The 26,809-nt window shown below is 35.1% G+C and overlaps 1 protein-coding gene across 10 annotated transcripts in view; it reads left to right on the forward strand.

Annotated features, from left to right (window-relative positions):
* The window catches only part of Fam172a (family with sequence similarity 172 member A), a 348,439-nt gene that overhangs the window by 36,684 nt on the left and 284,946 nt on the right, over window positions 1-26,809 (forward strand). For all 10 annotated transcript variants that reach the window (XM_033767668.1, XM_010637189.3, XM_033767678.1 and 7 more), the window contains 2 exons: window positions 1,817-1,918; window positions 3,704-3,804. In XM_033767668.1, the coding sequence (XP_033623559.1) occupies window positions 1,817-1,918; window positions 3,704-3,804 (203 nt within the window). The remainder of the gene's footprint in view (window positions 1-1,816; window positions 1,919-3,703; window positions 3,805-26,809) is intronic.

The following is a 26,809-nucleotide window of genomic DNA, read 5'->3' on the forward strand; positions in this document are numbered from 1 at the left end:
TTGGTACCAGGGATTGAAATTGGGACCTTGTGCTTGTGAGGCAGACGGTTGATAATGTATTTTGAGGATGGATTTGAAATGTCTTTATAAGTGAAAGACAAATATAGTGTTCCTTTTGAGAAACTTCTTTGGTAGGAAAGGGACTGGTTTGCCTTATAACAAATTCTAGAAGCTTTTGTCTTCAGGAACTTGAGTTAGAATGAAGAAAATAAGAATTTCACCATTTCATGATTTGACCGAAAAAAAAAAAAAAAAAAGATTTCACATCTTTTCATAACTGAATACATTTGAACTTTATATTTTGATCTTGGAAATAGTTGTGTGTTGACACAGTGTCTCAAACTAATGTGGTCCTGAATGAGATCAAATCCTCGACTCAAAGGCTGAAAGCAAGAAAGATACCAGATGAACCTGGAGATAAGATTATGTCAAAGGGGACACAGGAGACAACTGAACAAAATGATCATAACAAAAAAATTCGAGAAACAAAATAAATGGAATGTTTGTACTAGCTATAAATGAATGATTAAATAATTATGTAAATGTAGTAAAACAAATTTTCCACACAAAAGAATTACAAATAATATATCTAGATGTTTCTTACTCCGGGAGGCAGGGCCTAATTCCACCCCTCTTCCCTTGAGGGTGGTCCAAACTTATCACTTTTAAAGAACAGATTGTGGAAGTGGAAAAAAAGTACTTGTAGTCGACAAGCCTGAGATACACTGTGTTAACCAAGCGACCAAGGTTAATCTCACCTGCAGTGTTCTGTGTGTATCATATGCCATGGTGTGTTGTTCTAAATGCAGTTCACCTTAGTGCAATTGTTTCAGAAAACATATAACTAAGACTAGAGAAAGAAAGGACATCCCATGAGAAAACCCCCCTGATAGCCCTATGTTGAAGGTCATTCTAGAACTACCTGAACAGTATTCCTCAAAACTGTGAAGGTCACAGAAAAGAAGTAAAGTCTGAAAATTGCTTGTCACAGACCCAAAGAGGAGACTGAGGAGAAATGATAACTGCATGCAGTGTGGTAACCCCAGTAGAACAGTGGAACAGAAAATGAACACTAATGTAGAAAACTGGTGAAATATGGGTAGCATCTGAGCTTCACTTATGTGGGTAGTTATATGCCAACATTGGTTTCTTCATGTTGAGAAATGTACCATGGTGATGGAAAATGTTAATATTAGGGGAAACTGAGCAAAGGGTGTGCGGACAACCTGTACTGGCTTCCAGCATTTCCATAATTGTAAACTTATTTCAAAATAAAGGTTTGGAATTTTGCTTATTTTAAAAAAACCCAACTTGTTGATTTTTTTGATTGTGTGAAATCAAATCATGTGAAGAATAGAAACTGTTCTGTGTCAACTAATTTCTTCCAGCTAGCATGTTTTCTTTTTACTATTTTCCCTGTAGAATATGTTGCCAGTATTTAGATTTATAAGTTCCCTCATTAATAAACAAAATTTCATTCATATGTAAGGTTTAATGATCTTCTAAAAGTCATGTTAATGTCTGATACTTTTATAATATGTAGTAAGGTTAATAAGGTGCCAGTTAAGAGTTGTTTATTTTGAAGGGAAGAAGTTAGTGATTTATTATAGTGGTTTAAAGGATCTGACTTGTGATTGTTTTGAGAATTAGGATTTTAATAGCCTTATGTTAATACTGTTTTTGATCATAATATAACATTTTGGGAACATAAGAAATCACTAAGTTAAAATGTAAAATTAATGAAAGAATAAAATAATTTTAAATATAAACTTTGTTGTTAACTCTGAAAATAAGTAAATTTCTTTTTTTTTTCTAGATTTATTATCTAGGATAGATTTGGATGAACTAATGAAAAAGGATGAACCACCTCTTGATTTTCCTGATACCCTGGAAGGTTTTGAATATGCTTTTAATGAAAGTAAGTTTATTCTATGCAAACCGTACTTAACAGTGTTAAAAGGATCCTAGGGTAGATATTATTTGCTACTTCTAAAGGCCAGCTGGAATGTTTTATGTATTTCTTATGAGAAGTAATTCTTTGTGTGATGAAATCCTTCACTGTAACAATTTCCCGTACATGTCAGCTCACATAAACTGATGGACATGAGTTTGATTGAGTTTATGCATTTCGACCTTGAGTGTTCAGCTCTCTGATATGCAGCTGAACTCCTAATTAAATTATACAGGAAAATAGAGAGATGCTACTACTTCACATGCTATTTAAAGTGAAGGGGCTGGCAATTACTCGTGACAGTGTTTTAAAGGAAATTACTCAATTTTCCATGTTTTTTCAGCCAACAGTCTTGTCTTAAAATTCATAAAGTTTTGCATAAAATAAGCTTTATACTTGGCATGTGGAAGAACATATCATAGATTGCAGATATGTTTGTGGAACAAAGAATTATGATTCATTGGATTAAAAATACACTTATACTTGAAGGGTGATGTTATTAGAGGGTAGGTAGTTTTTGAGTTGTAGTTTTCTGTTTGTTGCTGCTCTGAGTCAAATTGAATTGTGATCTGTCATCACTGTATTAACTGTATAGTGAATGTCCCTTTACAGTATCGGTTATAGGTGTCAGAGCTTCAATTCTGTGCACTAGAAAGTTAAATGAGTTTAAATAGAAGTTACTAGAAACTGATCAGTTTTTTATTTTAGATATTTTAATGATTTTTCATAAAAATGTTTTATGCCAGTGTATGTATAAGTATTGATATTTTATTGCCTGAAGGTGTGGAAAAGTTAAAACAATTGGCTTATGATCTATTTTTATCCTGATTACAAAGAGAATATTTCTGGGGAAAGAAAAATGACAGATGATCTGTCTTTTCTCCTCAAAATGTGCTGGTAATTAAAGCTTTTAGTAAGTACAGACCAGTATTTGCTATGAGGAGAGTCTTTCCGTGGAGTGCTTTGACATCCTTGTCTGGTTGAGCATTACTCATGGTAAACCGTCTTTGATGTATGAAGGATATTTCTCTGAATAATAATATCTCAGAAGCACTGTGACTTTGGCATACAGAGCCAAAGGTTCTCAACCAAATTGCTCACCAGTGTGTGAAGTAAGCTGTCTGCTTCCCTCGAGACCTCATCTTCTCTGGGCCAAAAGGTTCTATCTATCAGAATAAAGGGCTGTCTCGGTGAGTCTGATTTTACAGTCTGCACCTTTTAGCTCACTGACCCTTTCCCTTTCCCTTTTGATATCTTACTCATGTTTTGAGCCTACTTGTAAAAGGTCACGGAAGACTTTTGACCCTTTGTAGCCCATTAGGTTCTTCATTTTTACAAAATTATTTTAAAGTTTAACTGCCTGCATGGATAAATTATTCCTTCTGGTTTGTTTAATTTCCTGAGAAGTTGCTTAGCTTTTTAATATATATGCTTTCGCTCTTTAGGTGGGCTCCAAACTCCATGAGAACTGGGACTGTGTGTCATGGCAGTGTCTGGTAGAGATCCTCCTATGTAGTAGGCCCTGAAGTATTGTTAGTCCGATTTATATTAGTGAGATGAAGACCAACAATAGTTTTTGAATACTTATGGGCCATTATTTTATACTAGTAATAGGTTCGCATCATATTGATATTAGAGGAAGAGATCTAGAGAAAAATAAAACTGAGACAGTTAAATTGTTATCAGATATTTATTGTACTTTCCATATTATTTTAAATATACTCTTTATTATGGCAATATTTTTTTTTCTAGAGGGGCAGCTAAGACATATAAAAACTGGGGAACCATTTGTTTTTAACTATCGGGAAGACTTGCACAGATGGAACCAGAAGAGATACGAAGCTCTGGGAGAGGTATGTCATGTATACTTTCGAACTCTGTGTTTTGCAATTATAAATGCTTAGAATAAATGTTCTGAAGATGTAGCAGCGTATGCCTCTTGACGGGAATAAAAAAAATTAAGATGTATTATGTACATGCCTGAACACTCTCTGATGAGTGATTAATCAATATTTTCTGCGAATAGTATATAATAAACAATAATATGTTTTGTCTCTTTGTATTGGGTTGTTTTTAAATGGCTATGTTAGAAACATAAGTCTTAGTTTAAAAATTTCTGTTATATACCAATGTATCCTTTCTGTGACCTTAAATTTTGTACTGAGACATTTTATAGGAAAACGAATTTATGCCAAATTATATCTTTTTAAATGTTGAAAGATGGAGTCTTCCAATGTACCAAGGGAAATAAATGTTCTTTAAAATGTTTATTTACATGAAGAAGACTTGAGTTTTTGGCCAGATAAGTTGAAGTTAGCCTACTTGCCTTTGACTTGCAAAGCGGGTAGGTCTCGTGAAATTTAGAACTCACACGTGATAAAACTGGCAGGAGCCTTTAAAAATGTCACTTGTAATTTAGGTGAATATTTTGTTAAAGCTAAAAATTTTGGTCATTCTATATCATCATTTTATTTTTAATAAAATACATATGGATGCATTTGTTTAGCAAGTTAACTAGACAGCTACTTTACTTAAAAACAAGCTGAAATTTATATTTTCAACTTTGACTGTTTAACAAAGTAATCAAAATGGATTATTTGATTAAATAATAACAGGAAATATATGATAGCATAAATAATGGCCTAAGGAATTTATAGTGTTCTGGGAGACAGCTCTCCTGGGCGTTTTGCATTTCTGCGTGTCTCTTGAGCAAAGGCTTTGACAACTTTTGTTCTAGACAATTGTTCCAAGGATTTTTTGTGCAGGATACAGGCATCAAAAGTAGAGATTGTGCCTCCTGCCAAGACATTAGGAAAATTTGTTTACTCCTTAAAATAATAAATACAGTGCTCCTTCCTTCCCTCACCAATAGCAAAGAATGGTAGGTTTGCTAGCAGCCCCTTTAGAAGATTGGGTTTGCTGAGTGTGAAGTTCCTTAGCTTGTGGCATAGTTTCACTGTGCTCAATGAGCATCTGGGCCCATCCACGTTGCTTCTTTGGAATTTAAAGGGCAAGAGATACAGATGAGTATATGAAGCTCATGCTGCCTGCTGTCCCTAATTTTAAAAATCTTTTAAAGACACCAAGAGTGTGGTGTCTTCTGGCAACATCTGTAAGATAATCTCAGCATTAATGACCCTTAATAGTTCTTAGTAGTGTTATCTAGCATTTGAAGCTTAAATATATTCAATGACCAGAATGATTTCTACTTTACATTTAAAATAACAAAAACAACCTATCATTTCTCACTGAATACATGCTGCAAACTATATGGTACAGAAAAACCATACTATAATGACCTTAGAGAAGAGCTAGTGTTATTTGTTTTTAAATGCAATTTATACTTTAGTCCTTTTCTTAAGCTGTATGTTATGTACTGCCTCACTTCGACATGTTGCTATTCTCCCAACATACCTTGTCTTTTTTGGCATGTATGTCTTTTTTACTCTCTACCTGTATGTTTTTAACATGATCTGTATCAAAATTCATCTGTTGTATCTTGTTAGATCATTTCATTTGTAAATGTTTCCTTTCTCCCAGAACCCCATATCTAATTCTTTGGATATATTGAGAATCATAGGTATATTTTTGTTGGACCTTATTCCGTGAGAATTAAAATGTTTTGAGCTTTCGTATTGATGATAATTTCTATAGTAAGAGCATATTCTGTATTACCTATATTACCACCTGGTGTGCCTGCATCTTTATTCAGATTCATACTCATAATCACGTTGGCCTCAAGTGATTACCAAAAATCATAACATTGAAACTTAACCTAATGTTTCTTAAACCATTGTTCCATTAAATCAACATTTATTACATGAATAGACTTGTCAGGTTGAAGTACCAGTCCTTTTTCTTTCCAATGTATGGATCAAAAGTAAACATAATTTCCTAACATAAAACTCAACACAACAAAACACACAGGGATGAAGATGGAAGATGTGTCCGGTTGTTACAGTCTTTTCCCAAACACTCTTAACTCATATCATGTTTGTAATACTTGTATCGTTGCTAATTTTACTATCGAAGGTTGTTTTTTAATTGAATTTCATTTTATACATTTTAGGAGTGAGCTACCTGAGGTCTAACCATTTACCAATTTTCACACAGTTTTCACTATGATAAATCAGTGTGTTTGGAGCTCATTAGAGTGGGATTGAACACATTTGTGGACTTCTCTTTTCATTCATAGTCCTTCATTTCTATTTCTGAACTATGTCTTTCAGTCAAGTTTAACCAACTGCTGCTCTTTTCTCACAGCTTGTTCTTTCACCTTAAACTTTTATCCTTCTGACCTGCCTGTCTCATCAGGAGCCCTCACCTCCACCTACGTTCCCATCTCTGCGCTCTGTCACCTTCAGGAAGCCTCCCCTCATCCTCTCTGCTGGAGTCTTTCTCTCTTCTCAGTTTTGCTTCATCCCATTCTCTTTTCCTTCCTATTTTGTCTTGTGTGAAAACTGACTTAAGGTGGACATTAAAGATGAATGCCGTTTACAGTTGTTTAAAATAAAAAGTAAGAAAATAGAATTTCAGAAAAAGTAAAATAAAGACATGTTAGCTGTATTTCTTTAATGCTGCTTATCACCTTACATTACACTTTTTAAAAATACGTATAATTAAACAATTTAGAAAACTTTCTGTGTCCTCATATTAGTTGAATAATAAATGTGACACAAATGCATAAACTTTTTAGTATAAATTACGAGTCTGCATGTTAGAAAATTTATCGTTGTTAAGACCTTAAACATAAAGATGTATGTTTTCTTATGAGAGGAAAAGAAAATTATAATGGTAATTTTCTATTTGTAAAGCTAAATAATTTTAATTATTTCTATTTCAATTCCCATCTAAGTTCTGGAAATTTCAGACTACAAAAGATTTTCTGTTTAAGATTATTTGGTAAAAAGAGACTATGAATGTGGCCTATTCTGTTTTTAAATTTTATCCTTCACGGTAATGCTTCAGACTTTCTATCATTATAATTTCAAAATTCAAGTTCTTGTATAACTGTTCACAGTTAAAGTGCAAGCGCTTGTATCACTGTTCACAATTCAAACAAATAAACTTTTGTATTTAAATTATAGAAATAACTGAATACTTGATATTACTACTGAGATCTCTAGTGCCATTAAGCAAGAACGTGTGGAAAGCCTGTCACCAACTACTGGTCAGAAAAGCACTGAAACCCTTCTCTGTCTTCTTACTGGTCAAGGGGTGATTTGGAAGATGATGCAAATTTGAGTTTTCTCCCTGAGAGACTGCTTTCATAAAGAGATTTGCTATGCTTACTGTTGGAAGTTTTAAAGAAACAGGTTTTGATTCCAAGCAGTAACCTAAAAAGAAAACTTCATTTTTTTCTTAAAGTGGTTTCCTACTGAATATCAAATTTTGTGTTTAGCTGAAAGATACTATGTATGTTTCACAACTGTCGTTTTAGTTTATGTTTATTTCTCTCTTAAGGAGATTATTATAGCAGTCATTCAGCAGAAATTGTTTTTAAGACTTGTTCCTGAAATGCTCTACCATTTCTATGTAAATTAAACTTATTGTGTAAGTAAAATAAACTGAGTTGTCAATTTGTTTTTAGAATGTAGTGCTGTAAGACACAAAAGAATACATGCACACAGTTACATTTTTATAGTCAAATGCCTTTGCTAATATGTGTCTTATGTTTTTATACTAGTTACATATGACACAAAAACTATATAGTCCTTAATATGTTTGGATAAATTTGCTAAACTTAAAAAGATACTGTCAACTTAAGGAGGTGGGACAATGGTATGAAAGGGGAGTTTTCAAAATAGAAGACTTTAGGGTACATGTTAGAGTTGAATGCAAAAAATAATGTTGTTAGAAATAGAAATGCTGTCATGTTAAATAGCAAACAGTATGGTAGAAAAAACAGCATGTTACTTGTGAATTTTCTCAAGTATCTCTTTCATGTCAGTATTGAATTAGTATTAAATGGAGAATTTATAATCCAGAAGAAATTATAATGAAAGATTTGATTTTTTGCTTAATATGAGTCTTTGGATTTTCTTTGAAATACATCTGGAGAGCCTCTTTAGAAATTAATAAATTGTCAATATGCTTAATAAGAAAATAGCAATTAAGCAGTCTTAAAGCATAGCTTTTTATTAAGGGATAGGATCACATTTATAGAAACAACTAAGGGCATAATTTTCCTCCTGGATCTAAATTGGTAATATCTCTTGCAAAATAGTAGAAACTTACTGAAAAAATTACATTTTTTATAAATGAGATTTATTAAAGAATGCAAGCAAGTGGTATTTTATAGGCCAGAGTTTTTTCCCCTAACAACTGAATTGGGTATTTAAAACTAGGAACAACTTAAAGTCAAGAACAATAGAAATTAAATTTTTTCTACTCAAATATTTGAATGTGTGCAATTATTTGTGTATAATACTTTATAATCTGAAATTTTGCTAGCACAGGAGATTTGGGTCATAGCTTTGTCTCAGTCACATGTGTGTGACTGTAGACGAGTATTTGTAAGCCTGTACTGTAAAGTGGGAATAAAAGTTATTTGTACTGTTGGGGAAAAGAAGATGGATATGTGTGATATTATATTCTTTGAATGAGCCATGCAAACGTTAGGAGCATGGAATAGAACTACACTGTTTAAGATTTCTAATTTACCTTTATTATTTATATTGAAAAGTTTTAATTTCCTGTGTTTTTCTGTCCTTTTTCTCTGTCTACTTACTACTGACATCAACCTTGTGCTTTTATAGTAGAGCCAAAGAAAGGAGCACTGGCCCAGATTTGGTTAACAGGCTCCGTAGACACCATCTCTCTCTGGTATCCATTCCTTTAAGCATGCTATTGTGTCTAGGGTGGAATTAGTATTTAGACATTTTGGAATTATAAGAAATAGCCACTGAAATAATTTTCTTATTCTCTCATAGACCTCTTTAAAATAATATGGAATTGACATTTGAATAGAGGCAAAGACCAGTTGAACAGATTCTAGTTAGAAAAAAAAGACCAAATATACATGGAAGTACAGTTTGTGTTAGGTGCAATCATAAATCACTGTAGGAAAAGAGACTTTTTAGTAATTGAAATTCAGCTTTTCTTCATAATGTGTACTGGAACGAACTCCAAATGAATCAGCCATATAAATGTAAAACCAACCTGTTGGTCTTGATTATAGTCTTGGCATAGTAAACTGGTAGTAATGGTTGTGGTTTTAAACTATTATTTCCTATAAAACAACCTGAATTCTTTAGAGAAATGTCTAATTATGGTCTGGGACAAGAAATGAATTCTGTGAATCTAGAATGTCTTGTTTTATCAGATATACTAGATGCTTTGCTAAAACTGGAGAAGTAAAAGACCACAAACAAAGCAACTACAAAACCTGCCCTCAAAATTCCAAAAAACTCACCAGTGGATCAAAAGCGTAAAACAAGCAGTTCACTGGGAAAGAAATGCAAATTGTTTTTAAACATAATAAGATGCTTAAACGCATCAGTAGTTGAGACTATACAGAAACAGGACCTCTCTTGTATGTTCCTGGAATACAAAACAGTAAATCATTTTTAGAGGTGAAACTACTAATATCTTAAGGAATTGTTTCAGGCCTATTTTTCCTTTTATATGAGAAAGGAGAAAGACATTGTGTGTGTGTGTGTGTGTGTGTGTGTGTGTGTGTGTTTATATAGTATATATGTATGTGTTTATTTATTTTGGATTTTTTTTGTGACAGGGTCATGCTATTTAGTCCAGGCTGGTCCTGAAATCACTATGTAGTCTAACCTTGAACTCATGGCCATTTTCCAGCCTCAGTATACCTAGTACTTGGATATGGCCATGTGCTACCACTCCTGGCATTTGAAATGTGTATACAGTATTAATCTTTCTTTATGTATTTTTTAATCTGGGTGGTAAACTCAACAGAATCGAAAACCAAAGAAATTCCAGGCTTAAGAGGGATCTAGTGCATTATTACTGGCCGGGAGAGAGAGATCTCTAGGAGGTCATGGTAGCCAGCAAGGTAAGGTCCTACCACTACAGTGGCCTGAATAATTTGAGAAGCATACTTTTTCTAGACCTCCATTTAAGAATCTAGCTAGTTAGGCTTGGTGGCTCATACCTGTAATCGCAGGTCTCTGGCAGGCCCAGGCAGAAGGATGCAAGTTCCAACTTAGCTTGAGCAACTTTAGGACTTAGCAAGGCCCTGTCCCAGAAAATGAAAAATGGGCTGGGAATTTAGCTCAGAGTGAGGGTCCTGGGATCAATCCTCAGTACTAAAAAGAGTCCAGCTGACACCTTGATTTTGACCTTCAGAAATCTAGAGTAGAGAAACCAGTAGAAACAGCTCAGGCTGCTGATCTATAGATTTTGAAATGTTAAACTCTGTTGTTTGATTTGTTATAGCACAGTGATGGCAAACATTTTAGAGCTTTCAATGATAACAAACAGCCCACTGTGACACTTGTGCTGTAGGTTCACTACAACTGTACAGCAATAATAGAAAAGATGAGTATACAACCACTCAGTGAAATAATTACTTTAGATAAAAGTCATCTGTGCATGCTCATTCCTTTAGGGGAAAGAGTGGAAGGGAATAGAATATTTTCACAGTGGTAAAGTATAACTCACAGATTTCTTGCAGTTTTAAAGGGAAAAGTATTTGTCTTAAATTAGAGATCTAGCGGTCAACACTTTACCTAAGTGAACAGAGTTAATGTCACTGGTAATAGAACATCATAATATTTGTTTTTTCTGATGCGATACCATCTGAAGCATACACTATTACCTCTGAGTATTCTTGTTATACAAGTCGAATATGACATTAATAAGACTTTTAGATGTATCTTCCAATTTTTATAAAGTATAAGCGATAAATGAAATGTTACATGATACTACAAGGACGCAGTGAGACAAATGCAGAACATGGGATGTCCTAAAAGATAGTTACAGTGGTCTCATCCGAATGTGATTGTCAGTAAAAATATTAAGATGTATCTGTTGTGGGCCAGGGAGATTGTTGTATCTAGATACGACTACGAAAACTCAACCAAAGGCACATTATGAATCTTGGTAGGATTTTGGCTCAAAATCTAGTAATATAAAATTTTAAAAGCCTATACTTTTTAGAGGTAGTTGGGGAAAAATTGTTAATTTTCTTAAATGAGGACAATGGCATCATGGTTATGTAGGAAAATGTTCTTATTCTTAGGAGACACATGTAAATTATTTAGGGAGATAATCGTGATGCCTGAAAGTTACTTTTCAATACTTTTTTAACAAAGGAGGAAAAAAATAAAAAAGAAGCCCGTATGGCAAAATATTAGGTTTTCAATTGAGCTAGTAGATACAAAGCATTCACTGTACTGTTTTTCTATTGTATGTGTTTCAAAATTTTCAAAATTAAATATTAGTGAAAAAGACTAAGATATAAGAAACTTGAAGGATGTTTTTGTGTGTGAATGTGGCTATTTTATTTGTAGACTTTGGTGTTTTTGGTTAGTGCCATTTTATTTTGGGCTCTTCCATTATTGTGACTTGGAATATAGTCATTCTTTGCTTTTCAAAGTATATTGGTTCCAGATTCCTGTGGACACCAAAATTTGCCAACACTCAAATCCTTTGTATTCAACAACACAGTGGTCTTTCCTTATGCTTTAAATCATCTTAAGATTACTTATAATACTTTGTATAATGTAAATGCTATAGAAGTAGTTGTTAAACTGTATTGTTTAGGGGGAAAATCTGTATATGTTTAGTACAGATGTGTTTTTTTTTTCTGAATACTTTTTATTTAACAGTTGGCTAAATCCACAGATGCAGAACCCACAGATATAGAGAGCCGACCACACTCTGGGTTACCAGGATCCATTTTAGCAATTGAGTTGTGTCCGAATAGTTTGCTGTGATTCTTTTGAGATACTTCGTTTGTCTGAGGCTTAAGTGTCTAGCTGCTAGCTGTGCTGTGTTTGGGGTCATGCTGGGAACCAGTGGATGGTGAGTATCAAGAGAGATTCCTCTAAGAGTGTCTTGTGCTCCTCTGTCTTTCTGCATGTGCCAGAAATGCAAGACCTTGTCTGCTTTTTACTTGAGCCATGCCTAGGGGTTATATTTATGATGAATGATCTCCAGGGGTGAAATAATGTCTCCCTGTGAGACAGAGAACAGACTTGCTTACTGCTTGCTATATGATAGTTTCCCACACTCTATATCCCTCAGATTTGACTCAAGCACTGTGTGTGTTGTCCTTGTGAGCTTGTGTCACATCGCCCCCAAGGAAGCAGGGGTCTGGGGAACCAGTGCAGACATGCTGGTGCTGTATTATAGTTAATAAAGTCCTTTCTTTGTCATTGACCTATCTCCTACCAGCATCTACAAAACAGTCACAGACTAATAGATTAGCTTTTAAATGGGGTAAAATAAATCTCAGGCCCTTCAATGATGACTGAATCTTTAGCAGACACATCTTCAGTAATCCTGTTTTCATCTGACATCTGACTTTTCATCTCTACTTATCACTGGACCTGCATTTTGAGAGTCTGAAATCCTGGGGTTTTCACTCAGAAACTTCATGGTCTCCTCACTCATTGTATTTAACCGATGATAAGGTCTTGTTTTTTACCATCTTAGCATCACATCTTTGTCTATCTTCACTTCTGTGGCTTTTTGCTTAGGACTCTATCACCTCTTACTGAGATTGCTGTAACTCCTTACTGCTGTGAACCAAATTGTGTCTTGTGACCCCAAATTTACATGTTGAGGTGCTAAGCCATAATGTAGCTGTGTTTTAAGAAGGGGCTTTTAAGAGGCAATTAAGCTTATATGAGATTCTGAAGGGTCGAGTCCTAATCCAGTTGTATCCATGGCCTCGTTAGAAGCAGAGATTGCAGAAATAGATTTTCTGTTTATATGTGTACAATCGAGGAAAGGCTGTGTGAGGACACGATGAGAAGGTGGCCCTCTGTGAGCCAGAAAACAGCCCTCAGACGAACTCTCTTGGCTAGCATTTTAATCTCAGACTGCTAAGTATCTGTAACATTGAGAAATAAATTCTGTGGTTTAAGACACCCAGCCTAGGTATTTTTTTTGTGGCAAGCTGAGCTGACCAAGGCACTTAACCTCCCATATGGCCCATCCATGCCTATTCTGTTTTTACTGTTTTCATTTCTTTAAATATGTGCTTAACATTGCTATCAGAGATATCTTTTAAAGTTGCAACAAGTTTTGTTTTAAAAACTTTTAAGTTATTCTGTACGAAATGTTATTCTTGCTTTCCTTGTCATATCTGAACTTTCATGAGTTGGCTTTTTAGTATTTCTCCTATTTTATCATTGTCTTCTCTTGCCCCAATCTCCACTCATCTATACTTGAGCTATATAAACCTATGTATGCTTTTGTAATGTCCTGCTGCTTTATGTCTCTGAGACTCTCCCCATGCATAGAGCATTTGGTGCCAGGAATGCTGCTTCACCACCCCCTGCCATCTGCTTAGAGTATTTATTCATCTTTCAAACTTAGATCAACCTCTAAGAGAACTTTATCTGATTCCCTGCAGAATAGAATGACCTCTGTCTCCTTTGTGTCTTATATGTGCATTCATTCTCTTGTAGCATGTATACTACCTCATTAGTTTTTAGAAGTTCTTTCTTCATTCATGTTTGGAGGGGATCTGCCATATCACAGGTAGATTTTAGTCAGGGTTCTCCAGAGAAACATCAGTTATTGGATACATTTGTGTACATAAATACACATGCAAATATACACATACACATACACACACACAGACATTTATTTTGAAGAATTGCTTTGCATAATTATGGAGGTCATTGAATCCAAACTCTGATGCAGAAGTGGCAGACTGGGGACTTAGCAAAGAGGTGCACTTTGAGTGTGAAGACAGTCTGCTAGCAGAATTCTCTGGTTTGGGGCAAGGTGAGCCTTTAACTGTTAAGGTTGTCAACTGATTGGTGAGGCCCATGCATTTTATGGTGCTTATTGGCTTTACTCTAAAGTACTGTGCTGTATTTTTCTCTCATCCAAAAAGATCCATACTGTAACATCTAGAATAATGTCTTACCAAGTGTTTGGGAATTATGACCCAGCCAAGGTGACCCATAAAATCAATTGCTAAGGTAATGCATATGGAGCCCAGGGGCAAGAAAAACCCTTGAGTATGAGTGTTGTCCATGAGTAAGGAATCAATCTATATATATTATGGCTTTTATCTAGATGTCCCCCAAAACCTCATTCAGTCATAGGTGAGGCTGTTTGGAGGTGTCTGGATCTGGGGTGTGTACTGGTGGGATCAAGGATGTGATGCTGGGATGGAATCATGATACAATGCTATGATTAAGGCTGCCCCACCCTGGGTGTGAGTGATACTCATCCTAGGAGTGCATAGCCTGGGTAAGATAGAAGCAACAGAAAGAGGGTTGCTGCTTTTGGCTTATTGTTTTCTATTTTGCTGCTTTGCTGCCTTCTGCCTGCCATGAACTCTTCATCCTCTGTGATGCTACTCTGCCATGTTACCTGGCCTTGGAAACAGCCAAATAGACTGAAGCCTCTATGACCTCTGAGCCAGTGAGCATCCTCCTTTAACTCTGGATGTCAGGTATTTGTCTCAGTGATGAGAAAAGAAAGTAAGACAGAATTATGGGAATTTAACTCATTAAATCCCCTGTTTTCTGTAGTTTCTTGGTTTTTATTTGCCTAATGCCTGGACCACCATAGGTCATACAGGCGCGATTGGTCATTTCAGTGGAATTAGTTTCTCAGAGACAAGTCCCTAGACCTCCTGATCTCTAGACCATTAGCTTCCTGAAGAATAGAGCCAGATTTTCTTTCATCTATTTTTTTTTTGTAAGCACAATTTCTTTACTTTGTACTTCACATAGTATTACGCAACAAATGTTCACTGAATGAATGATTTCCATTCATTGACTTTACTTTTTGACTAGTAGACAAAACAAAACCACCACCAACAACAGAAACAAAAGAAAACAACCCCAGAAACATAGGGTAAAGTGTGACTGGTTGGCAGTCACTTGGCGTGACGGAGCTAAGTCTTTAGTTTGTCATGTGAGGGGCCTCAGCTCCAGACTTCCTGCATGATTCTGGCTCCACTTTAAAGCTTAGGCTTATTCTTGTTTCTTATGCATACATTTTAATTTTATCTCTAGAGAATTCGTACTGTCTGAACTATGTCCCCATATGTCACTAGGACAAAGGAAAGCAAGAGAAAAGGTGGTTGGAAGAAGATTTTTATTTCACCTTTTATGAGCTCTTTCCAGAGCAACCAAAAAAATTGGAACCACCATTTAAGAGGCAAGAATATTTTTCCCCATTTTGCTGTCCCACACATTTAAGTTGGATGGACAGTAGAGAGTATGTATTGATAAGTTTCTTCTATCTTCTATATTGAAAGACCAAATTAATAGTCTTTTTGAAAGGCTTTCCCCCTTATTCCTTTTAATTAAGTCCTAGTAGCTTTAATACTTATTTGTCTGTTCACAATTGTTTCTCACAATAGCTATTTGAAAAGTAATAAGTGATATCTGTGATACAATTATGAAAGAATCCTGTAAAAGCTAAAAAATCCTCTAAAGTCAGCAAAACCTGTTTTCCTATGAATAACATGAATAAAAAGCTTCTTAATTTTGTTGATATGATTAACAGGTTTGCATTTAGCAATTTTCAGAAACACTAATGCCTGCCTTTGGATAATTATGCCAGACTTCCAACCTGTTTCTGACCCAGCAGTGCAGGATATTAGAGAAATGTATGATTTTTTCCTGATGGGCTTGGTTGGTTAGATAAAAGAGCAAATAAGATAAATAGTAATATAAAAAGCAAGAACAGTTAATACCTAATTTGAGCAGGGGAATAGTTGTTTGTTTCCTGTGAGAACAGGATAGACATATGGGTTGGTTAAAAATAGGTAATAGTTTATACTGAAGCCTAGCCTGCAAAGTAATTGGGAATAAGCAGGTAGAATATGTGTATGTCTGCGTTATGTGTAATTTTTAATGAAAACCCATCCAATGAAAGATTTTCTAGATTTTCTTTTACATCACTGTTTTCAGTCTTAATGAGGGAAGAATTTTCAACTAAAGTAGGCAGCTAAGTATTTAGTCATTAGGTAAGATTTCTACAAAGGAGTTGGTCTGAGCCGAGATAGTTATCATCATGGTTATCTATTTTAGCTCTGCATGACAGGTAGCTGTCACTTCTCAGCCACCATTTGTTGAGAATAACATCAGTGTTCTTGTCAGTAGCCCATCTGTAGAATGCACAGAGCAACAGACTGCAGACACGAGGCCTCAACCTGTTGAAGTGGGTGTCCACTCCTCCACACTCAGGGAGTTAAGATACTGTGCTGAGTGTTTTGCACAGCATAAGTAGGCTCAATTTACATGCACTTTATGAAAAACTTTAAAGGCAAAAAATTCAGGATATAGTCCAAAAATGCATTATTTTTATATTAAAAAGTATGCCCTTATTAAGTTATCTCTGAAGCAGATTTACATTTATAAAGTTATCTAGACAAAGATCTTCAAGACCTAACTTCTCTTTTAAGTAGATAATTATATATATCAAATGTGAAAGGTAAGCTTGGCCTAATGGTGCTTTTCTGTAATCCCAGAACTCGGGGACCCTAAGGCAGGAGGATTGATTGCAAGTTCAACCCCCTCCACAGCAACTCAGCAATTTAAAATAAAATAAAAAATAAAAAGAGAACTGGGGGTGTATCAGTGCTAAAGCTCTGGATTCAGTCCCCAGTACCAAAAAATGAAACAGAACAACCCCCAAGCAAACAGCAACAACAACAAAGCAAAACTAAATCAACATCCATTTTTTGTCCATTCTAGTTGTTCCACCTTGATAAGGGCTATCCATCTGAATGTGGTGGAGAAGACTGTGTATATAGGTTATTGGAGATAGGAGCGAGGAAAGGTTCTATTGCATAAACTTTGTTGTTAATTGGCTGATCTTACTTTGCTAATTGATGTAGGAGCACTCAAACAATCCTAAATGACTTCATAGGTATATAAATAGTACACGTGATAGTTTGGACCCTAAATGTCCCCTGGAGGCTCATATGTTGAAGGCTAAGGCCCACACTAGGGTGCTACAGGGATTTGGTGAAACTGAGGAGGTGGGGCCCAGTGGAAGGGAGTGAGGTCCCCGGAGCTGTGCGCTGGAGGCCTTACTGAGCCCCTGCCATTCCTTTCTCTGCTTCCTGGGCTGCCTGAGGTACAGGGGTTTGTGCTGTTGCACTCTTCAGCCATGAGGGACTGTGTTCTGCAGACTCAAAGCTGTGGGACCAACCAGACGTGCACTGAAACTCTGAAAGCACGAGCCAAGATACAGTAGTCTTTCCTCCTTTTAAGGTGTTCCAGCGAAAGGAAGTTGACTAACAGTACATAATATGCATGTAAATAATTCCGTGGAAAATTAAAAGTAAATTTGCTAGCTTTCCATTTCCTTTTAATTTATTTTGTCATGTACAATTATCCTTCTACTCATCTCTATCAGTTATCTACCCTCTCCTTTTATTTTTCTTTCTCTACTCGCCTTTTATAGTCAGCGCTTTAAATATGTACAAGTCTGTCTTTAGCTTCATGGCTTTTGTTTGTTTGCTGGCTTAACAATATTTTATTTTGCGACTTTTCAAAATATTATTTCAGCTATGATCTCATGTTACTCTCTCTATTTTCTCATCTCTGTGAGCATTCCGTTTTCATCTCCTTTGCAGCTTGTTCTACTTTTATCTAACCTTTTTTGTTAGATTTATCAGGGCTCCGTTCTAGGTATTCTGTTTTCATCATTGTGTTCAATCTTCTTTGTTGAATGAAAACCTCTAATCCACATCCTCTAATCCAATATGAATCCATATCTATAGCCCTATCTCTCTCTGCTCTGAGCTGGACATCTTCACTTGGGTACCTCATACTCTGGATATGCAAAACTGAACTGGTTTTCTTTCCTCTCTCTAGATAAAGTATTCTTACATGTTGCCAATATGCTTGTTCACCTGTGTCAGCTGTCAAGGAGTTGAACTTGAGTTCCTTCTTTTCCTGAGCTTGTACAGCTTGCCAATTTTCCTACTTTTCCCACTGATGAGTCCTGTAATCCTCTCCATCCATGTTGAGTCTAGCTTAGTTCAAGCTCCCTACCTTCATTCATTCATTCATTCATAAATATTTGTGAAACACATACTCTGGATCATGTTCTAGATAACTGGAGAAATCATACAATTAATAGAGAAACATCCCTCATCTCATAGAGATTACATTGTTATGGGAAAGGGGAAGTGGATAAAAATATATAAGTAAAAAATATATGTTGTTTAGGTGATAATAGTGCTTTGGAAAAAAAGCCACTGGTCACATCCTGATTAAACAAAAGAGATATAAACAGAAAAGTATGCAAGCAATGGGCCCAAGAACACTTTAGCAGAATGAAGAATGGGGAAAAATGGCATTGAAGCCAGAGGAAAACCTTCAGAATGGTGTCATGTGAAGAGTGTAATGATTTCTTTAGATTCAGTCACAGAAAGACAGTGAAGGTACTCTGCTGGTGTCCTCTAGACTTTAGCCCCAGTTTTATTTCATATTCTGAAGCCAAAAAGAGATTTAAAAAATGACAAACTTTTAATCTTCTCTTCTTGGCAACTTTAGTATAAAGGTCTTACTCCTTCATATGTCCTGCAAGACCCCAGGCTGACCCATGTCACTTAACTTTCTCTCTATCAGATGTTATACTCTGCATTTATGAACTTTTTGAGTAACTTGAAGTTATTCTCACAGCTTTTAAATTTTTCTTTTCATGGAACACCTACTTGTTCTCTCTGTCATCTATGTAAGTGCTACTCATCCTCAAGTAAGTGTCACTTCTTTAGTGTGACCTTCTCAAAACTAGAATTAGATTGTATTCTCAAAGATCCCAGTATTGTCTACAGTGATTCATGTCTCACTTTACTTTTTCTTGAGTTTACTGTCTCCCTTAAGTAAGCCAAAGAAGACAAGAGGTTTTATTTGTTTACCATAGTATTCTTGGTGCATAACACTAAGTCTCACCAAATGCTGACACTCAGTAATATATGTCAGTTAAGTTTTGAATAATGATGAGGATATGACAGTTCTGTTCAGTATTTTTATAGGATATACAGCATTTTTCCTCTTGTGACTTCAGATATGTATATTTTATTTAAAATAGAACAATTTAGTATTAAATTAATCTACTTTTTTTGGTCTGTATATGGTATAAAAATCTAACAGGATAAAATATCCACAAAATTCAAATCAAGAAGGATGGAAAGTAGAGGTGTGATATAGCCCTACATTTATATAGACTGGGAAAGAGAAGACTCCAGAGAATTTGATCATAGTTTAGAGATCCCCGCTGGGCAACAGTATAAATGAAGATAGGCAATTATTCCTACTGTTTGAAGACCTTGGGAATACAGCAGTTGTAGGTGAGGAAGGAAAAATTTAACCTGAAGATTCTAGAAAAAATTTCTCTGCTTAAACCCTGAGAAGACTGATAAAACACTGAATGGAGCAGACCTAGGAGCACTCAGCACTTCAGATTTTGAAGGTACCATGTTCAAGAAATAATTACTTGTAGCTGTAGGAAAGGATTGCTTTCTGTTGTGAGATTTGGTGGAATTGATTAAGTTTCATTTACTTTATATTCATTACTTATTCTTTCATCGTGGCCCTGAAATGTACATTTTCATATGAAAAAATAGAGCAAAATAAAGGTTAAATAACTTGCGTAAGGATTTTCAATTTGTTTTTTGTTTTTTTTAAGAGCCTATATAATTTATCAAGTGCACTGCTTTTCAGTATGGTACATTGAGAATGCCTGTCTAAACCAGGCATGGTGGTGCACAACTTTAAGCCCAGTATTCTAGGAGGCTGAGGCAGGAGGAAAGTAAATGAGATCTAAATGAATATAGGACTTCTGCTCCCAGCCAGAGCAAGAACAGGAAGTGGATTTGTCTTTTATGTAATAAAAGGCAGTAAAGATACTGTATATGGAATATTTTTCAGATATTGGACAGTAGTTCACTTCTTGTGGAGAGGCTCCAAGCTATAGCACAAGGAGGAGAAACTCAGCCTAGCATAGAAGTGTCACTGAGTTGATGCCAAACATCAAAGTTTAGGCAGGCCTAGGTGGCTAGGATTTGCTCAAAAATGTGGGGCATTATAAGGGAGAGGGAAGACCTGCACAGAACCAAAAAGAGATTGCTGTGGAAATCTGCCGTGTGCTTACCTTGAGTATCAGTGTAGGTCCTGGTGAGTGCATGCGTGTGAGTACTGTAAGCCCATGGAATGTGCTGTTATGAAGGAGCAGGTAACAGAGCAGTCTCTGAAATTTGGACCAAGTTTGGAATAGTTTGCATTTCCATCAGCTAGACTGAAGTGGTCTAACACACGGGGCACTGGGTATTCCTCAGATGGACAGCATCTTAACATGAAACTGAGTTAGCCCTAGGAACCACTTCAAAAGACCTTCAGAACATCTTCATCAGGGTGAAACTGTGCCCAAAAATCTTAACTGTGAGCTGGAATCTCAGAATAAAGCCTCAGAAAATTTGAAGGATTAGAGGAAAATCTAGAAATAAACATAAAATTTACAGTGTCAGGAACCTAATAAAAAAATCATCAGGCATGCATAAAGTAGGAACAAAATGCCTACAACTGGGAGAATAATGAATTAGTAAAAGAAACTTAGAAATTATGTGTAGTGGGTGAGAACATTAAAATAGTTATTATATACTTTAGAGTTCAAGAACATAGAGCATGTATGTTCACGACAAGGAATGAAAAGGTACAATAAAGATCCAGATTGAACTGTTAGGGATGAAAAGAATAATACATAATTTGAAAATATACACAGGGTGTGATTAAGGGCAGATTTGACACTGCAGAAATAAAGAGTGGATAACTTAAAGAATAGCAATGAAAACTATGCAAAATGAAAAAGGGAAAGTCTGAAAAAAGTACAACAGTAGCAGGGTAATATCAGGAGGTGTTGGGTGTTTGTAATTAGTTTTAGAAAAAGAAGACATGGATGACAGAAGAAAAATATGTGAAGAATAATAATAATAAAGACCGAACAATTTCCAAAACTGACTAAAATGGCTAGGTAGGTAGGAAGGTGGTTATATTGTATGTATGCATACATACATATAAATCAAGAGACCCAAGAAGCTTGGTAAATCTCAAGGACAGAAAATTTGAGGAAAGCATATGAAGGTACAACGTAATGAAATTGCTTAGCAACAGCGATAAAGTTCTTAAAAGCAGCCTAAGGACGGTTGAGGGGCCACCGTACATTTTAGAAGAACATAAAAATAATGGCAGCAGTCTTCTTCTTAGATATAAAGTGAGCAGAACCAAGTGGATTAAAGACCTAAACATAAAAACAAAAACACTAAACTTGCTGGAAGGTAAGTTAGGCAGAACTCTTGAAGACATTAGCATAGGAAAAGACTTTATGAACAAATCCTCAGTAGCACGGGAACTAGCAGAAAGAATCAACAACTGGGATCTCATCTTATTAAAAAGCTTCTGCACTGCAAAAGAAACCATCAACAGAACTAAGAGACAACCTACAATGTGGGAAAAACTTTTTACCAGCTGCTCCTCAGACAAAGGACTATTATCTAAAATATACAAAGAACTCAGCCAGCGCTCCCAAATATAAAGACCCAATTCTAAAGTGAGCATCTGAAATGAACAGACATTTCTCAGACAAAGAAATAAAAGCAGCAAGTAAATATATGAAAAAAATGCTCCACATCACTGGTCATTGGAGAGATGCAGATGAAAACAACACTGAGATTTCACCACACCCCACAAAGAATGGCTGCTATCAAGAAATCACACAGTAACAAATGTTGGTGCGGTTGTGGGGAGAAAGGAACCCTTCTCCATTGTTGGTGGGAGTGCAGACTGGTGCAACCACTATGGAAATCAATATGGAGATACCTCAAAGAACTAGGATTAGAGGTCCCATTTGACCCAGCCATCCCTATGTTGGGTATCTTTCCAAAAGAAGTGAAAGAATCATACCACAGTGATATATGCGCACCCATGTTTATAGTGGCACAGTTTTTAATAGCTAATACTTGGAATCAGCCCATCTGCCCATCAATTGGAAACTGGATAAAGAAGATGTGGTTTTTCTACAAAATGGAATAATACTCAGCCATAAAGAATGAGAAAGTAGATTGATTCATAGTTAAATGGTACATTTTGAGGATATACTCCTAAGTGAAATAAATAAGGCACATATATGCAAATACAGAATAGTATCTCTGGTGTGAAAAACTAAAATAGTACTCAAGATCCTAACGGGACACTTAGCAAATAGGAAGAAAAGGACCAAAGGTGTAGGGACAGTGAGAAGGATAGGGATGGGGGAATAAGGGAAATATATGAGAAAATGTAAAAAATAGAATTAAAGTGTTTGAAGGGGGGAGGGGAGGGTGAAGGGAGGGTGGGGACAAGGGGAAAAAAGGAGAACCAAGACCTGGCATGTAAAGGTACAAGATCCCAGTAATGAATGTAACTGTACCGTCTACCTAGAATGTACCAATAAATTAAATTTTTTAAAAAAGAACATAGTGGAGTTAGAGCTTTATATTCCTGAAAGTCAGAAAAATAGCCTGCAATTCTAAAATATACTTAAAAATCCTTTTCAAGTGCAATTTAATGGTCCCAGTGACTTCAGTGGTGAAGTCTATCAAATGTTTGCAAAGATTACAGTGGAGAAATTATTTTATTGTAAAATTTAGCTCTTTTTAAAGTGGTATGATTTTAATGTGAAAAATACTATTATATTTGAAAACTTTCATATAAATATGAAAGCAAAAGTAGACTATGAAATGTTCCCTTGTTTTTGTTTCAGAAGCCTGTCATTCTCAACATTTAGGTATAATTTTAACTAGATCAATAGAGATCATTTTTGGGGTGATCTTGTGTTAGTTTTTTATCCTTCAGTGTTTCTAAATATATATAGTAAGATTGACTTTTTATGGTGTGGAGGTCAGTGTGAGCTATTTATTTGGCAGGTTTTCAGTGTCTGTGGAATTCTTATGTAGAGGAATTTTAAGTAGCAAATTCTCAGAAAGAAATAATGGTGAATTACTGATGTATTGTCCATTTATTCTAACTTTGAAGAAAGCATGCAGTGGCTACTTTTTAAATGCGTGATTTTTTTTCTGGGATATACTTGTATACATTATATTTTTTGGTATGTAAATGATTGACACTGAACGGTATCCTTGATTGCTATTCTAAATATGATTTGACTTCATTCACCATCATTCTCTGAAAGTGTTATATTCATTGGAATTAAAGATTTATAAAAACATTAATTTTGAGAGACATAATAATACTTGATCCTGACATTTCATCCAGAAATCAAATTAGGTTAGTCCCAAAATACAAGACTTCACAAACCTGTTAAAAGTTTATTCTTTGAACTTGTACAGAAACCTACATATTGCTGAAATGTTATCAAAAGACCTTTTAAAAAATGCCGAGAAGTGAGTTGTATATTTAGGTTTTTTCTTAATACTAGCAGTAGGAAGAGCACATTGTGAGCTAAATTGGTTAATTGAAGTTGGAATCAGTACTACCTGTTATACATAGATCATTTACCAGAAGATAATTAAGAACTACATTAAGATAATTTTGAAGATCAACATGCCCCAAATATTTTTGTATGGAGAGAAGCACATACATATATTATGTAGAACATGTAATAATATGAATTTACTTACTGTTGTTGAAGTAGACCTGATAATTATTGATAGCCACAAATTGAAGGCAGTATGTACAAGTAACATGAAGTTTTTTTTCCTGTGATAGAAAATTTCAACATCATACCTGTTTAACAAATTTGGAATAAATGCAGCACATGGCCTTTGGAAAGGCAGTGATTTTTTTTTTTTTACTAAGTCTCCTGACAGTTGCTACTTAAAGTATGTCTGTTCAAGGCAATATAGACAATACTTGCCTTATTAGCTATATCTAGATTTATTAGCTATATCTATGTTCATGACTCGGTCAAGACCTGCTATATCTGCATCTGCACTGAATACTGTCTTTAGATGACTTAATAATAAGGTTAGAAAGGCACCAAAGAACTTCTTTTGACATGTTGTAAGTTTGTATGGGGGTCATGCTGCTTGACTTTTATTTCTGATAATGTTCTTAGAAATTTTAATTCTTTTCATTTTTTACTTCTCATATACTTGTTTGTTTGTTTTTTGTAGTGAGGTTTCACATTAATTAGAGGTAGGGAAAGAGACATGCTCTGCAGAGTGAGTGCAGGCCAAGTAAATATAGGTAAAGAAGTGCGCTCTGCAGGTTATGGTTTACTCATCACTCTGGTTGAAAAGGTGGCTATAGTTTATTGTTTTTATTAAGCTTTTAAATTTGAGATTCTCATGCGGATGGAAGAAATAATATGGAGACATCTTGTGGAGCTTTACTGTTTCCCCCAGTGCTAGCATCTTGGAAATTCATATAATATCATGTGACTAACGTTGAAAAGGTACAGTTAAGAGAATAACACCATTATCAAGTTTCTCTTACATTATTTTTCTATAGTCACCCCCACGCACTTCCTCCCTACCCTAGACCTCTCTAAACACCTGGGAGTTGTTGGTCTTTCCTCCAATTCTGTTCTTTTACTATTTTAATAGTGTTATAAAGAGTTGTAATGTGAATATATAACCTTTTGGGATTGAGCGAATTTTTTTCACTGAGCATAATTCTCTGTAGATTTATCCAGATATCTGCATGTGGCATTTACTCTTTTTCATTGTTGAATATTGCTACATGGTATATGTGCATCATGATTTAGTTAACCATCTCTTGGTAAAAGTCTGGGTTGCTTTATAGTTTGGGACCACTATAATAACATTTGTGTGGAGACTATTTCAGATTACATTTCTCTGAGATTTTTGCCTAGGAGGCTAATTGCTGGTTGAAAGATAGTTGAATGTTTGTTTTTTTTCCAAAACTGACAAAATGTTTTTCCAAGTAGCATTCCACTTCTACAAACAATATATAAGTTACAGAGTTTTGCTACATCCTCAGCAAAATTTGGTATTGTCATATTGTCATTCTTCTTTTTACTTTTAGCCATTTTGGTAGATGTATAATGACATTTTATTGTGATTTTAATTTGGATTTCCCCAGTGGCTAATGATGTTGGTTAGATGTGATTATGTGACACATCTTTATGTTCTATTCAGTAAAATTTTCCCGTGTTTTTGGTCATTTTCTGATTAGGTTATTTGGGCATTTTACTGTTAAATTTTGAGAGTTCTTTATATATTCTGGCTACTATTACTCTTCCAGATGTATGGTTTGCAAATATAGTACATGCTTATTTCACAAATTTTCGTGCTTATTAAAGTTCACATGTGATTCCCAAATCAATATATTTGGTGTTTTGCATTCATTTACAGAGAATACACAGTGGCAGAAAATTTGAGTCTTTGTGACTTGTGTGTTCTAGAAGTCTAACAAAATGATACCTTGGCTTCTTGTTTCATTTCTTGTATCATGAATATGTGTCGTTTTTTTGGACACTCAATCTGAATAATAATAATTTTATGACGTTTTTTCATATCTTGTGCTTTCTGTTGGTGATTTCGCTGCTTAAAATGTTCCTAATACAGTGCTGAAGTGCTGATTAGTATTCCTGACTTGTATGCCTTACAGAGAAAATACATTGTCATATAAATTTTGTCCTATTTCACCTATGGTGGAGAAAAGCAGAGTTGCAGTCTTATCCCACCTAAGACCGAGAGAAAATAACCTGAGAAGCCCTTGTGAAGTTCACAGTCTGTAGGCATAGCCCAACTAAAAGGCTGAAACAAAATCAGAAAATACTTATGTCTGCCCTGAAACCTTGCCACTACATCTAAAGACCTGTTTACATCCGTTCCTTTTGCCTTGTGCATTATTTCTAGCTATCAAAAAACTACAAGTATAATGAAGACACAAAACATAATTTGAAGAGACAGAGCAAGCATTGGGATCTGTTATGACAAGGATGTTGAAATTACCAGACTGGGAATTTAAAGCAATCATGATTAATCATACTAATAGATGAAGAAAAAGCATTTGTGAAAATTTGACACACATTTGTGAATTTAGCAAACTAGGAGTAGAAGGGAATTTTCTCGATTTCGTAAAGAATCTTTACCAGAGACCTACAGCTTATATCATACTAATGTTTCCGGGAACAAAGCAAGGAAATTCTCTTTCACCGCTCCTTTCAACGTAGTGCTCAAAGTCCTATCTAATGCAATAAGAGGAGAAAAAGAAATAAAAGGGCTGGGGATTTTGCTCAGCAGTTCAGTGGGCTGCCTTGCAAGCGCAAGGACTCAAGTTCAATCCCTGGTACCAAAAAAACAAATAAATAAATAAAAGATTTACAAAATGCGAAGGGAGAAAGAATACTGCTAATAGATGATGTGGTTATCTATGTAGGAAATCAAGAAGAACTGACCAAAAAAAAAAAAAAAAAAAAAAAAAAAATAAAAAAAAAAAAAAAAAAAAAAAAAAAAAAAAAAAAAAAAAAAAAAAAGGACAGAAACAGCAGCAAAACTCCTGGAACTAATATACAATTATAACATTGTTTCAGGGAAAAAGGTTACTATGCAAAAGTCCTTCCCTTTCCTTTAAACCATAAGGGGAAGTTGAAAACACTGTACCACTTAACATTAGTATCCTTAGAAAGAAACTCTGACATATAAATCTAACAAAATATCTGAATAACCTATATGAAGAAAACATAGCTATGATCAAAGAAATAGAAGCT

Source organism: Fukomys damarensis, unplaced genomic scaffold (assembly GCF_012274545.1).
Source record: "Fukomys damarensis isolate Sample0158 unplaced genomic scaffold, DMR_v1.0_HiC HiC_scaffold_3, whole genome shotgun sequence".
Taxonomy (NCBI): Eukaryota; Metazoa; Chordata; class Mammalia; order Rodentia; family Bathyergidae; genus Fukomys; species Fukomys damarensis.